The following is a 16001-nucleotide window of genomic DNA, read 5'->3' on the forward strand; positions in this document are numbered from 1 at the left end:
TTAACCATGTGCTCGTATGTGCTATCTGGAAATAACTGGGGTATGTCGAGAGAGACGCCCCGGACTCAAGAAAAAAAAAGAATCCTAGACGAAAAGGCGACCCGGGTTGTTTCGTGGCACCGAGAGCGATTTTGTATTTCCACTCTGTATCTATTCTTCGAGGCACAAAAGAAAGACAGAAAGACGAATGAGGCCGTCCCTCTCTTCAGGGCCTCGGAAAACATGTCCGTCATTTCGTGAACAAACAGTCGGGTGTTTGCCTCTTCCTCCAGATGGTAGACTTTCCTCCCCCCCTCTTCTCTTTTTGTTCCTCTCGCTGTGCTCCCCATTGTCTACGCCTCTGGCCCACAGAGCTCTATAGGCTACAGTGACTGATTTAGACTCCCTTTACCTTCTGGAGTTCCACCCCTGCCAAAAAATAAAGGACAGAACTAAGAGCAACACTTGGTCGACCGTCCAGGTTTTTCATGGCAGTGGCACTTGGGCGTTCATTCCTGCGCTCATCGGGTCCCGTTGGAAGGGGGGGGGGGGGGGGGGCGGCTCCCATCTGAGTCTTGCCCTCTGCTCCGTTGCAGCATACGGTCCAAAGACATCACAGACGCGGTTATGCAACAACACCCCCGCATCTTGAGTTTCAGGCCGAAGACCACATTTTTTTTTTTTTTTTTTTTTACAACGACTTCCCCGGGACGATGATGGAGAATGAGAAATGCATTATCGGTGGATTTCCTGGACGAGAGCGTTGGATTACTCAAAGCCACACAGATGCAAAAAATAAAGGAAAGCAAACATTTTGATAATATTCTCACGGGCGTCCTGTTAAGGCTTATACCAGACACTCTTGTTATTGTGGGCCATCTTTACTGTCACTATCCACTGTGTGCAATCCAAATGAAGCAGAACCCCCCCCCCCCCCCCCCCCCCCCCTTCAATTTGTAACTCTGTATCTCTGAGATCCGACCAACATCTCAGAGTTAATCCCATTACCGTTCACAGCGGTTTAAAAGTAAGCCGCGGAGATAAGGTTACGGCCGATAATTTCACCAGATCCCTCGACAGACTGCTGCATCTGTAGATCGACCACATTAGAATCCCAGCCATCTGACACTGACACAGCATGTCCAAACAGTAACGACTTCATTTTCAGTTGACTTAAAGTTTTTACTTGTGGGGAAAAGAACAAGACAAGCCTTTATGTGATGAGCAAAGATCAGAGACAGCTTAGGAGCAAGAGGTTAAAATGAGATATGGAAAAAAAAAACCCTCTATCCTTCAAATATGAAATGAGATTGAGACATTTTTATTTGAGTTCTTCCCCTGACACCTTGCTCTAGTTGGGTCTTTGAACGTAATGAACAGCCTGAGTATATAGAGTTTGGGGCTTTTCATGTTTGGATGAATAATATTATAGCGCTCGTTGAGGATAGAAATGTTAAAACAATGCCACCACCACCCCCCCCGCCCCCGATGAGACGTGGCTGAGCAAGCATTGAGCCTTTCAGTGGGAATATTCATGGAGCCCGGTTGCTAAGATCCATAGGACGGGGGTGCCGATCTGGTATTGTTCCTTCGTGGGCCGGAGTGAAAGAACAGAGTGGAGATTGATGGGAATGGTCAGTCTGTTGAGGTCCTCGCTCAATGGAGCTCTCTCTTGACAAGTCAGACCCTTTGTGGCGTTGAATTATTTGGCATTAGGGTATCAATGGACGGCTAGTGAAAAGACTTTTCCAACAACAGTCTTCAGAGTCTGCATAGATTAGCGAGTTTAGGGTTATGAAGTGGCACTGTGGTTGCAAAATTTGTTATTTGGAATCAGTTTGAAGCAGGTATTAGGGCGGACTATAATCTCATAGGTAGGCTTTGGCTCTGCTGGTGCAGGACCGCGTCTCGCAGGTCTTACTTAGAGTCTATAATAACAGCGCTATTCAGATGTTACAACCGTTTAGAGACATCTGCTATCTAAATAAGCCAGACCTGCAGACATTGATTATATGGTGAGAACAGGCACAACAGACACAAAGGTAAACATTAAACCAATGGCTTTGTACTTTAAATGTCCAATTACACCCTGAAGAGCTAAGCTTCCATGAAAATGAATAGTTCCCGACGGTAGCGGAGCTCAAGCAGGACCGGCTTGCCACACACGACGCCTGTTAAACAAACCCAAACAAAACAAGGCTGAAAATTGGAATAGTTAACCACATCAAACCTTCATAAATAGCATGGCAGAGTTTTCCAGGCACGGAGCCAGAAGTAAACAGGGAGTCGTTTTTTATTCCAGGAGGAATTATAATTCATTATGGTTCATTCTAGCCACAGAGGCCTTCCTAATGCAACAAGTTGCCAAAACAAGCCCTTCGTTCTCATTGTACCGTACACAGCCAAACACGGTTCTGACCACTTGTTTTGCATTGGGTTTAACGGCTGATTGGGCCTAATGGATAGGTAAGAGGAGAATACACTCTGCTCCCTCTGTGACCATAGCGCAGTATTCCTGTGTCAACACCACCAAGCTAAAACCATTAGAAAAATGTACGAGCTGTATCTTTTTTCCTGTGTAAAAAGTTGAAAAGAATTAAACAATTCTTGATTAAAGAATTACCAAATGGCCATACAACAAATACACTTATATCAATCACATAAAACTATTGTGATATGACATGTCAATCCAAATGAATTGATGTGGATGCGACACCTGTCATAACTGTTATGTCAAGATAGTCCAGTGGAAGTATAGGGTGCAGTCTAATGTAAAATACAGTATAGAGGCCAGTAGAGGCTGCCAATCTTCTCAGCGATGGTCTCGTTTGTGTACGATCATCATACCAATGTCTCAAAATGAATGTGGTGATGATTTATTATGTTAAAATGCTACATGTAAAGCCTTGAAGCTAACACCCCATGTTCTTACCTGTAGTAGAGGAGCTCTGACTCCAGCTGGAGGACGTGTCTCTGGAGCGCTGGCACGTGACTGGCTTTGGATTCCAGTTCCTTCACCTTGCCCAGGCCGCTGAGCAGCGCCTGCCTGGCCTCCTCCACCTTCCTCCTCATCCCCACCTGCTCTCTCTTCAGAGCTCGGTTGCAGTCCTCCAGAGCCACCACGGCCTCCTTAGAGCTCCGCAGCTCCTTCTCCAGTCTCTGATTACAGAGCATAGCTTCCTCCACCTGCCGGTCTCTGGAGCTCCGCAGCAGTTCTATCTCGTGGATGATGCTCTGCAGACTCTGCAGGTCGCTGTAGGCGCTGCTTTTCACGTTGCCTATGCTTTTCTGGGCGGCTTGCTTCTGGTGGGCGATGAAGCAGCCTTCCTCTGGTTTATGTTTGGAGTGGCTTTTCCACAGTCCTACCTGAAGTAAAGAGCAGCAGGTGACGAGAAGGGACTGCATCAGAAACCAGGCTATGGAAGATATACCCCAATGAAAAATCACTAGAGGAGATAACTTACAGGGGGTCCCAAGCAAGATGAGGCCCTTCAGACAGGTGATGTGATACCGTACTAAATCAGATTCACAGGGGTGGGGTGGGGTGGGATGGGGGGGCCCACATCACATCTTGTCAGGGAGCCTAGAATTCCTAGCAGCACCACTGTTCCTTTTATATTCCTACAGGGACTTATGGTGTACCTATGGTACTCAATAATGAGTTTACAGTATCCTTATATTTGGTATCTTTTTCATCTCCTATGGTATCACTATAATATTCCTATAATAACCCAATAGGGACTTTTATGATCCAACTGATATCACCATAATATTCTTATAATAGCCCTATAATATTCCTGTACTTATTTTTCCTGTGATATGTGCATAACATCATCCCATATAAAGCTTAAATATGATTGTAGGTGTGCGCTATATCTGCCAGAACATCACACACTGCTACGCAATCGTGCCAGCATCACCAGCACCAGACTCACCTGCAGAGCCAAGCAGCGGGCATCGCTGCTCTGAAGCGCGGCGCGCATGTCCTCGATCAACTCCCTCAAACTTGCGTTCTCGTCCTCCAGCTTTGCCACTCTGTCCTCGGCCTCTTCGAGTGCGACTATCTCCTCGTAACACTCCCTGGTGCAGGAGCCGAGCCTGCAGCCGGAGACGTGCCGCTCCGAGGTGGGCGAGGAGCCGCCGCTCACCCCGGCGGACAGCAGCTTCTCTCGCCGCCTCAGCGGGCTCCTGAGGCGGATCTGGGTCTCGATGTGCTCGCTCTCTTTCCCCACCAGCAGCCTGCCGTTCTCATACTGGCACCCCGCCTTGGTGCTGAATTGCCCGCACAGCTTGGCGTGAAATTGTCTGAAGGTGAACTCGCCGGGTAAACTGTCCAAAATTCCGGCGCACTCCGAGTCTTCCAGGTCTTTGTTCAAACCCAGAATTTCGCACAAGATGTTAAAGTCCTCGACGGGGATCTTGCCGCCTCCTTGATAGTCCATATGATGGAAAATCTCCTGTAGGTATTGATCCAGTCCGGTGGCCAAAACTATGATTTCGTTCTCCACTCCCCGGTCCAGTCCGTAATGGTACGCCAGAGTGCTGACTATCCATTGTGTTCTGCGCGCTGGTCGGCCGTATGGATCATTGAAGTCTGCTTTATCCATTATTTCCAATGAGCAACATCCTATTCTACCTCCGCAAACTTATGACAGTTCCTCGTTCTTTTTAACAACACCGTGTACTTCGCATCTCCATCCTCCCAGCAGCACCCCACAGACTGAGAGCGGCTCGGGCTGAAACGAGGCGTGTGCTGGGCACGGAGCACATTTGAATTTTAGCACTGCCCCCAAATCCAAAAGTAGGGGTGCTATCCAGAATTCAATAACACAGACATATAACGGTCTCGAACTGCTGTTTGCACGAGCCTAATTGCCACCAGGTGTGTAAACCACAGCTATTTGCTCCATGTTACTTTTGTCATTCATCTTGTTAAGATGTAATTTGCCTAAGATGCTTTTTTTTTTTTACAGCATGGTCTGAAAGCTGGAATGAAACATTTATTTTTCTCTGGCCCACATATATTTGATGCTAGCTATTTGCACAGTTTACCCTATTTGCACAAGTTCCTTATATATGGCCACAGTCACTTGAGAACAGTTAGTGATGCACATTTGCATACATGCCTTTGAACTGGAATGTATAGGCTAGGCTACTGTGAATCAGGTAAAACAACCTTGTAGTTTACCTGTAAGTAGCATTGTAGCACCTTTATTTATGTTGCTATGTCCTACTCTCTGCTTTTTGCGATCACTGTATCTCGATTTTTATCTACAGTATATATTATAGGCTAACTATATAACTCATCTCAATAGTTAATAGCCTGTTAGTCTATCTACTTTTCAGCTCATTAACATTCAAATCAATGTGCATGGAGCTTGTAGGCCGTCTGCCTCCGTGGAAATCTATCAGTGCAAAACTTTACTAAAGTAATGGAAAGTTCAGCATCGCTCCACGGTGCACTATGCTGCCTTCAAGTGCTCCTCGTAAGTTCCTTTCTCCGAATTGCTGGGGTCGTAAATAGCACACGGTGCTTTTGGCTGGAATGAATAACAAAGTGGAGAGAGAAAGTACTTAAGAATAGCTGATGTTTTGATTCATGTATCAAAACCAAATGTGTGACAGCAAGAAATTCAACAAAGCATGAAAACAGGAACATACAACAATATCCTACTCATTATTTATATAGAATTCAAACAACAAGCCTAATAATAAAATACAACACTTTTACCCACGCTCCCATGTCACATCTCGGCAACTTTTAAATTCTGACAATACATCTGGAAATGAATTATTTTGTAGCCTACATAATTTATTATTTTGTAGCCTACATAAACACGTTGATAACTTAACTTATATCCGCAAGAATAAATGGACTGACTCGAAACGTAACTTTAGAGTTTTATTAATGAAATTAAACATTACAGCACTATGTTGGGCAGGCAAGGAATAAAATAAAGGCTGAATAGTTTTAGGGCATATATAATATTTATAAATAGTTTTACCTGGTACTTTTTTGTACTCAGAACTTGTTTTGTTGTCAATAAATAATGAATAAATTCAAAAAACATCCGATTTCCCCCGTTGAATTTAGACACTTTGTCGGATCGTTCAGGTGAGGTCGAGGGTAATGCTGATATTTCCAACAGCACTTGAAGGCAGCGACCCATACATACCCATACCTCACTTCCTCTTCAGGACAGTGGTTGCCATGGCGACGCATTGCATTCTGAGTGACAGCCTGGCTTACTCCAGCAGTTTAGTCATGGGTTTAAAGAGTTTAATGCGAAACATTTGATTCCATACTTGATCCAGCTAAACAAACTGAAACTAAACTAAATCCTGGAACTATCCGACACCGTTCACACTGAATTGTCCAGTTCAGGAGGACTTTGAACACTCCAGACAAACAGGACTCAAGGTGGGCACACAGAAAGAAACGTAAAGTGGTATGTGTTATGGCGTGAAACACCAATAGGAAGTGGAGATTTCATGGCTATAGTATTCCTTATTTATTATGTTTCTAGAGCTATAAACATGCACTGCATTTATAGTTTAGGCTACTGCTCATGCCTCTCTCTCACCTAATATATTCAATTACAAAATCTATGAAGTATTTAACTTTTTTTTGGTTTGGAAAGTTTAAAATTGTGATTAATAGCCTTTTACGTGTGTGGGCCAGTCTTCAAATCCAATATTATGGCGAAAAAACAAATATGCAGAGCAAGTGGGAGGAATTTGGGTGGGAAGGGTTAATGACTAACTATGTGAAGGTTGGGTAGGAGTTGATAGAACTGAGGGTTGGTTCATGTTATTGTTTATATGTCTTGCATATGGCTTATATGTCTTGTCTGTCAAATCAGAAACCAGTTCACTCATACATCTTGGATATGTCACTGTTTGTTGTCTACAACACTGGTGCAAAATCAATAAAAAGATCTGAGAAAGAAAGAAATATGCAGAGCAAAATTCCCTGTAGTAAAATTGTAGTCACTTTTTCATCATTTATTTATTCATTTTCAACAAAAATGAACTTTTGTGTTGGACGCATTCTGTCCCAGTTGTTAAGAATCACTGTAAAATGAATGCAGAATATAGGTTTACAGTTGGTTTATAGTCTAAAAGAGTGCTATTCTGCACAAGGAAAAGTCATGGCATGCTTTTTTCTTTATCTTTTTCATATAGTGATCTCTATGGAAACCATTAGAGTGGAATCAGACCCCAGCATCTCAGAGAAGCATCTCTGTAATTCATGGTCAGAGTGTGATATTGGAGGTGACACAGATAGTAGCGTTTCTGCTAAAGGACAAGAAGCTATCCTTCTCTCTCAGACTGATCTGCCATCTGTGGAGCAGGACTTGGCAAATGGATCGAGTCCACCTGCTGATCTCGATGATGGCTCCTATAACGTCACATGGACAGTTTACATTGCAATAGCTCTTCCAAGAGGTAAATTCCCATATTTCATGTATGATAGACGAACACGAGTTTGACTGTGAGCGCAGGATCTGGGTGTGGGCAGCATCACTGTACCAGGATCAGTGTGCTGAATTGCTGATATTCTAATTCATAATCTTAGTAACAGACATCAGAGCTTTGCTTTCATCCTCGATCTCATTCACAAAGATATATTCTCTTTTTTAGGAGAAGAAGAAGAGGAGAGCCATGTAGCCAAGAAAAAGCTGAAGAAAGTCTCATCCAGTGTTCTGCTGGAAAACCCCAAAGCTCAAGGCTACTATCATATTGAATACATTCTGCTGCCGGGGGACACAGAGAAGGCCAAAGTGGACCTAGTGATGTTTGGGCCGGCAGCAAAAATATACAAAGAAAATGAGTCGAAGGTAACCACCACTTGATGATGGAGATGTGTGTGTGTGAGTGTGTGTGTGTTCCCTGCATGAACAATGATAATAATAATAATAATAATAATAATAATAATAATAAACTTTATTTACATAGCCCTAGGGATGGGACGATATGCTTATCTCACGATATGATCAGTGACAACAAAGTCTGACTGTGCAGAATTCTGTTTATTTCTGAGCCACAAATCTTTCTAGCGATGGCATTAGCTCGCTAGAATGTAAACAACAATTTAAAAATGTCATTATAAAGTGATAATAATATAATTCGGATGGAGAGCTTGTGAAACTGTGATGGTGAAGCGTCTCAACTGTGATTACTGCAGCAGAATAAAATGGAGCTAATATCACCATTCATTTACATTTTTGTATTGCAATATATTGAATTTCAATATATATCGTCCTATTGTGAATACATCTAATGATAAATGTGTGAACTTTCGGACAGATTTTGAGACCGTGGCACGAGGGAGATCGGACATGGGTCGGTTGGACTCAGTCTTTCGATGTCAAAGTCGACAGAGAATTGTTGATCAAGCTGCTCTCTCATAAGATCTGGCTCCGGATCTGGAACGGCAAGGACAAAGTGTCCAGCAAGGCCCGGTATGACAGACCCAAGGCCTTCAGGCTGCCGCAGGCTCAAACCGAGGACGCAACGCACATGTGTGGTGAGCATCAGGTCCTGCTGTCCCCCATATCACTCAAACCTGTATTTATTCCATGATATTTCTGGGGGGGGTTTTGTGCATTGGATGAGGTGTGACGTAATATTAAACTGAAGACACACTGAAGACAAAAGCCGGATGTTAGCGGGTGTTAGTGGGTTTTTTGACCAGTGTGAAAGGGGCTTTATAGAACATAGAATTTTGGCCAAGTAAAAATCAAATATAATATACATGACAGTTTAAATCACATTTGTGATTCAGATTGGATTCTTAAAGTATTTGGTATGCAATCCTTATTCTGATGCACATCTAATTCTAATAGTGAGATTTTAATTTTTATTTTAAAGAAATTACTGATCACTTAGTATATGACCTCTGTGAAAATCGCCATATTGAGGAAAAAAAAAGATCAAATTGCGTGTCGCTGTGCCACTTTGTGCTTGGAAAAAGCAAACAAAAATAATAACCATTTGGTGCTTCTTGCATGAAATACAAAATGACATCTTCCCTATAAGGTGGTGTCAAGAATATGGTATACAGGCTGAGAACTGTCTTTGAGGAGGAGATATCAAACACATCAAAAAAGCACAGAAATGCAATGCTGTTGAAACACAATCCTGAAGCGGGCACCACACCAGGTAAATGTAAAATGTTTTGTCTTATATAGTACTGCATGACAAACATAGCCAATTCTGTATGTAAAGCAGGCCATTTTACTGCAACAATGAAGGTATCGTAAGATGTGATTCACACAAATGTGATTCTGTTCACTCCAATCTTTAACCTCCAACAGTGGATCCTAAAGCCTCACCAGCAGCTGATCCCAAAGCCTCAAGGTTAGATCTGGCAGCCAATGAGAAGATGCCATCCTCCACTGCTGTGCATGCGAGGTAAATTAAGCCATTTAGCTGTTTTTACTCAGAGTGACTTAAAAAAGAGTGAGCAGGTAGGGGCTGCGTGTCTTTGCTCAAAGACTCTTCTAAAGACAGTACACAGTTGATGGAGACATTGGCTGGGGATTGATCACATGACCCTTTGGATACAAAGCTGTCTCTCAAACCACCAGGCCACCCTGCCGCTCAACTTTCCTCTTGTTGTGTGTATCAAATCTCAGTGTAAATTGATCAGATTGTTGCTCAATACTTTTCTTTAAGACTGAAGAGAAGACAGTTTGGCTGAATTTTATGGCCTTTTGAACACTATTTATCATACCATTTAGCAGTTTTTCATGGAATAATCCATGTCGAAGAACTAGACATGCATTCCGTCTGAACACGTTTTGTCCAGTTGAGAGAGAAATTGTAAATTACAGTATACATCATTTTGTATACCACCAATAATGGGACAGGGAAATGATAATGAATGATACTCTCAGTACACTCTGATTAGTGTAATGCATAATCAACATGCCTGTGTTATTCAGATCTGTCACTGGACTGGAACAGGACTTGTGCTCAGTTGATGGAAGTAGACCTGACAAGCCTCAAAAACAAGAGAAGAATCATGTCACAGCCGGTAAAACAGTCATCTGTATGTAATGACATTTTGATTTACGCAATTTAAAGTAACACAAGTTATTTGATTTTATATCTGTGCCAGCCATCATACTGATGTGCTTCTAAGATATTAAAACGACACTTTTCATAGACACAAAGGACATGGACACAAAGTTGGCTGAACCGAAGAAAAGAGGCTTCCAACAACCTACAATCGATGCTCCTGACCTTGAGAATATCAAAAGGAATGGCATTGCTTCAGCTGAAATCAGTCCAATGCATTTGTTGGCAGGTGAGTCAACCCTTTATTTACACGAATAGCATCTGTGAGGGACTGAGCAGGTAGGAACAAAAGGCAAAAATAAAGTGCAAAAAGTAAGGGTTTTTATTAACCCAAAAATATGTCAAATGCGGCTGATGGCTGTCACAGCATCCAAAACAAATGTTAAGGAATTCTCTCCAAAGGAATCAACCATGCTGTCTACATAGGTAGCAGCATGCCATCTAGGTTAGGGAGGAAGTAATAAGATGCATTTGAAAATGTAGGGGATTACTTGTTGGATTACTGAGAAACAAGGGAAAAAGATATTTAGACTGTGAGATTATAGCATTTTACACAAATTTCACACTTTTACACGTATGTTATCCATGAGATCAAACATCCATCATGTGGTCTGTTATTTCTACCAGGTGAGATCTCACTGACTGACTGCTTCTCTATCTGTTCATCCGGGGTATGCGAGGCCATGTGCAACATCTCTCTGGACAGACCATTAATATCTGATCAACTGAAGGCTGAGCTCAATCCACTGGTCATCACCATTTTGTCAGCCAACTCAATGCCTTCATCGCCAGTCCCTTTTGATGTCCTGGAGGTGTGAATTTCATCTCTTTCATCTCATTAGCAGCAAAGTTACAGTGATACATACTTTACATGTTATGAATAATTAGATACAATTTGATTTGCATGCTTCGATGTAAGACAGTTTAAATATTGTATTCTTTTTCCCAGGAGAAATGTCTGCCTGTGTATTGCCAGTACAAGTTCCACAACTTGAAAACGCACAGGACAAATTATCAACAGCATGGTGCCAATGTCTACTTCAAGGACGTGAATGTGATTCTGACCGGCTTGATGAGTCCTGGGGAACTCCAGGAGTTCCTCGCAGGTCCTCCTCTGGAGATAGAAGTTCATGATCGTGACAAGAAGGTGGAGAAACCATCCAAAACCACTTCGATACTCGGCACAGGGCCAGATGATGACAAGCCGAGTAATGTAACGCTGGTCAGTGGGAAACGCAGCAATCATAATCCCTCGAAACAGAAGACAAAGGTATATAACTCCTTTGGTATTGCAAGCCTCAACCTCTCTGAGCTGTTGCTTGGGCAGCGGAGTCTCAAGCTACACCTAGCGATCAAATGCTCCCCTCCATCTCACCTGTTGGACAGGGAGATAAGTGGATGGGAGAGGAAGATGATGAACACGCCAGCTGCTGCTTATATATCCAGCAAACAGCCCATGCAACAGGGCCATTACTTTGATGCCAATTCTCAACTCAAAGTCAAGATTGAAATAGCTTGTCCACTGAATGTTGCGAGTGATAGCTGTGAATTGGGCTCCTCAGAAGGTCCGTTTGGACGCGTCATCTACCTCTTCAGGTACAGCAATGTCTCTGTGATGGCCAAGCTGAGGGCGCAGATTCTGAGAATCAACGCGGCAGCTTTCCATCTAGGCTCACACTCCCTGGAAAATACTGCGAGAGTCCTATCAAATTACAAAATGAATTTCAAGCAGGGGGAGAGCAAGGATCTGGATTTTGTTACAGGATTCCACATGCTAGATAAGAGCATGCACGTCTTTGTTCTTGAAGGGCTAAAACATAAAGCAGTGAAGAGACTTTGGGAGACAGTTCCTATGAAGTAAGCCTATGAACACTATCTTGCCCTAACAGCTCATGTTAACAATTTTCAGCTGTGCTGTCCATTTGGCTAGAGTGTTGAGGTCAAATTCCAATGAGAAACCAGTGGTTTTGTGATGTATTGCAGGCTAAGTGGGAGTGAGGAGGAGCAGGTGATAGTCCTCTACAATTCCAGCCTGAGTTTCTTCAAGCGCATCTATGACTCGCTAGATGCGGGCCTGAGCCCTGTCCATCTTTGTGAGTCCCTGGCGACCATCATGAAACAGCCTCTGGTCTATGTTAGAGACATGGTCCCCCACTCCTGCTTCCAAGCTTTGTCACGGTATTTGTATACACAGTGAGATTACAGTGGCCTCGAGCTCTTGAATGAATCTGGAAAGACCTAGTTTTCTTTTTATATGAAAGCCCATGCTTATGATTAGGTAAAAATGTGTAATATGGGTATGATACAATTCCACTGTCTACTGTCACGATTCTTTTCTGTGAAGCATCTTCAATCTTTTCCTAGGTTAAGCCAGCTGTGTCAAGTGAGGCAACTCAAAGATGTAGTGCGGAATAACCTGTTCCCCTCCGCTGACATGGTTCTCAGCATGAGCAAGGAATTTGGCACAGTGCCTGGGCAGTGGGAGCAAAAGCTCAAAGCAAACACCCAGGAGGAGGCAGACATGTCCTCTCCGCCTGTCTCCGAGAAAAGACATATACCACTTGAGACACACAACAGAGAATTCATCAGAGGGAAGCAACACATCAACCAGCAGCTGCTACTCAAACACACCAAGGACTTCATTCAGGTCTGTAAGCCTAAATAAGATTGACTATGATCTGATTTAACTCCATACATATAGCCACTCATGTGTTACATAATATTGCAGGCCAATATTAAAGACGTGGAAAAGGCAAGTGTGCTGCTGCAGAAGCCAAAGGCCACTGTATTGAGGGTTGAACAGGCTGCAAACAAGCCAGCCCACAACTACAGCATCCAGACCTTCAACTCAAATGAGCAAGCTAAGGAACTGCTGCGCAAGGAGATGGCCCAGGTTTGAAAAGCTTTGCAGGGCGTGATGTACTTTTTTACAGACGTTTTAATGCATCTGGGGGACGCGGTGACTGGGTGGTTAGCACTGTTGCCTCAGAGCAAGAAGGACCTGGATTCAATTCCCAGACCTTTTTGTGTGAAGTTTACAAGTTCTCCCTGCGTTCACCAGGTTTCCTCTCACATTCCAAAGACATGCAAGTAAGGTGGATTGGACACTCTAAATTGTCCATAGGTATAAATGTGAGTCTTTCTGTGTTTCCCCTTCTGCCCAATGTATGCTGGGACAGGTTCCAATCTCCCATGACCCTGAAAGGGATTAAGTAGGTAGAGACAATGACTGTGTTCTAATGTATCAAGCTTCTCTGGACATATTTTCAGGTGCCAGGTCGGAGGTTCACCTACAGTCAGCTGTATCACAGTGCTACGGTGGAGCCAGGCGATAAACATGGGTCTCAATCCACCACTGGCCCTTCCCATTGGTTCACAAGCATGAGCAGCAACAGGCCCGGTGAGCACCCTAGACGCCCAGACGAAGCACGTGTGGCAGAGCTGAGGAAGGTGATGTCACTCTTCAACCTCCAGCAGTGTGGGATTTCACCTAAGTCCCCGTAGAGGAATGTTAAATTTATAGGCATTCCTAGAATCTGGGCACAGGGATTGGGTTTTATTGCTGTTTTCTTACTTGGTCCTCTTCACCTATGATCCACTGAGTTTAAGGGAGATATAGAGTAGCATATAATATGACATGACTAATATAGATTGATTCATAGTTGTAAAATATCAGCCTTGTTGTTGCCTCAGTTGCTGTGGCCGCGCAATAATTTATTGCCCCCATGGCAGCAAAAGCAAATCTTTAAAACAATTTGAAGCATCTGGTTATTCTCCAGAAGTATCCAATGATAGCTTGTGTTTATAGTATTTTTGACAGGCTGTAAACGGTGGTGTTGATAATACTACTGTCTGGTGTGCCTCCAGCCATGGAGAGAGAACATCCTACATGCCAACACTTTGAAGCCCATGCTGACACGGGACACATGGGCCTGGGGCCAACGCGCCCAAGACTTTCTGCTCTACGGCAAACCTCCTCATCTCTTCAGCCCGGCTCCTGTCACCATTCACCTGGCTGGTATGGCTACGTTAGGCTGTACTGCATCAACTCTTAAAGGGGAAATCTACTCTAGAACACTTTAACACTGTTCGAAAACAGCTATTAGTGATGTGTCTTGCATTTCTGGACCAATTGTGTTGTTTGGTGGTGTACTGGCCAAACCATAGACAATGTCATGTCACGGTGAGATATTTCCAGCACAGCTACAATGGAGTTTGATAGCAAAAAATATTTTAGCCATGTAAAACATCAATAGTAAACATCAGGTGTTGGTGTCAGCCCCTGGGAATCAAAGATTCACCATTTTGCACTGATGTTCAACAACCATACAGGGTGAAATCCATCGTAGAAGAGGCAGAAATATCCATTTTTCCATCAACATTAGCCTTAATAGACCAGAATGCAAAACAACACGTTTAGGGCGAGGCAGGTTTTACAGGCTGACACCCCCGAAACTGTTGAGTTACATACAGTACTCCCATCCAAAACAGGAGTTCACACTTCGATCAGGGAGGAACCTCCACGATATCGAATAATACTAATAAGTAGTAATACCAAAAAGCCAATATCAGCTTGATATATCTGTCTAACCCTACTCTGAAGGAAAAACACTCACATGCCTGTTTAGTTCATCAGTCCTATGAGTAGCAAAACAAACGCTGTGATAATCATCTGGGCTTTTCTCTCTCTAAAACACTTCCGGATGTTTTAGAGTTGTCGACTGTGTGTGTGGCTCTTTTGTTCATCCTCAGGAGAGGCTTTGCAGCAGGAACAGCTCCAGGCAGCCAGAGCTCAGCACAATCGGTGGCTGAGGAAGCTGCTCCCAGGCAGCGGCGCCCCACCAGGCAGCGGCCAGATCCCGGAGTTCAAGTGTCACATGGGAGGAAATTCAGGGAAGTTTCAGGAAATACTGAAAGATGAACCCAAGAAGTATACGCTGAGGAAACCAGGCATGGTGCTAAAGGTATGGCCAGTCAGTCAGTCAGTCAGTCAGTCAGTCAAAGTGGTGACTAGCTTTTGAGTAGTGCAGATGACATAATGGACACGCACTTAACACACTGTGAGCCCCAAGAATATTTGGACGGCAGCACATTTTCAGATGCTTTGACTCTGTGCCAATATTTTGGATGTGAAACGACCCGATGACAATGTTGAAGTGTATTTTGGGACATATCCATTTTTAGCCGGCAGTTTAAGATTTTATTCTAAGTAGTTATTATTTTTAGCATGCAGCCAAAAGTCTAAAATGTGGAATAATATGTAGAAACGTGTAACCTATCTTGATACTTCAGCATTTCATATGCTAATTTCCACCCCAACAGACAGGATTATTTTCCAATTCACAAGCTTGAAGACTTTCTTACCTCATGAAATCTTTCTAGTTTCAGTCATGATTCTAATTGCAGTATACAGTGTTAACAACCTTTAGGTGGTGAGCCGGCTGTGTTCTGTGTTGCAGCCCTTGCCTGTACTGTCGGTGATCAACTCAGGCGATGATGACGATGTCGAGAGAGAGGAAAGCGTCGCTCTGGCTCCCGGCCCCTTCGTGGACCGCAACCTCACCTGCAAAAACAACGCCATCCCCCGACATAACTCCCTGTACAAGAAGTACCACTTCACGTCAGTTCGACTTAGCAACTTTTATTGAAAGAAAAAAAAAAAACTAGAACAAAAACAAAGTTATGGTGCGTTAAAACGGCATGTTGTGTTGCTTTCTGCAGGGGATACTGTGAGCAGCGGTCGCTCCGGTACAAGCGGACAGCCTTGCCCCTGACAGAGGAGGAGAGGAGCATCCACACGTTTCAGAGTCACGCTCCTAACGAGAAGACGCATGCAGCTGTCCGACCGTTCAGAAACATCGTAGAGGTCAGAACCAACGAAGACTGCCCAGTGTCTGCTCAACAGCCCAATAAGCAATAAACCCTCTATATCTCAC

General features: G+C 43.6%; 2 protein-coding genes across 2 annotated transcripts; one reads left to right on the forward strand and one right to left on the reverse strand.

The window, feature by feature from the left end:
- Positions 1–2907: 2907 nt before the first annotated feature.
- LOC139664348 (EF-hand and coiled-coil domain-containing protein 1-like) lies at positions 2908–4586 on the reverse strand. The gene is made up of 2 exons (XM_071543141.1): positions 3915–4586; positions 2908–3345 (listed from the first exon to the last, which is right to left on the reverse strand). Exons 1-2 carry the CDS (start codon positions 4584–4586, stop codon positions 2908–2910), a joined length of 1110 nt encoding a protein of 369 aa, XP_071399242.1.
- A 2586-nt stretch (positions 4587–7172) lies between these two features.
- Positions 7173–15997, forward strand: cfap92 (cilia and flagella associated protein 92 (putative)). The gene is made up of 13 exons (XM_071543140.1): positions 7173–7254; positions 7624–7820; positions 8290–8509; positions 10693–10877; positions 11015–11922; positions 12049–12243; positions 12430–12712; positions 12794–12958; positions 13336–13515; positions 13933–14083; positions 14818–15029; positions 15525–15685; positions 15787–15997. The coding sequence occupies exons 1-13, from the start codon at positions 7173–7175 to the stop codon at positions 15983–15985; spliced, it is 3138 nt and encodes a 1045-aa protein (XP_071399241.1). The 3' UTR covers positions 15986–15997.
- Positions 15998–16001: the final 4 nt, after the last annotated feature.

The sequence above is a fragment of the Centroberyx affinis genome, unplaced genomic scaffold, assembly GCF_046629955.1.
Source record: "Centroberyx affinis isolate AG114_WGS23_722 - 3 ecotype Tasmania unplaced genomic scaffold, CSIRO-AGI_Caff_v1 ptg004236l_1, whole genome shotgun sequence".
NCBI classification, from domain to species: domain Eukaryota; kingdom Metazoa; phylum Chordata; class Actinopteri; order Beryciformes; family Berycidae; genus Centroberyx; species Centroberyx affinis.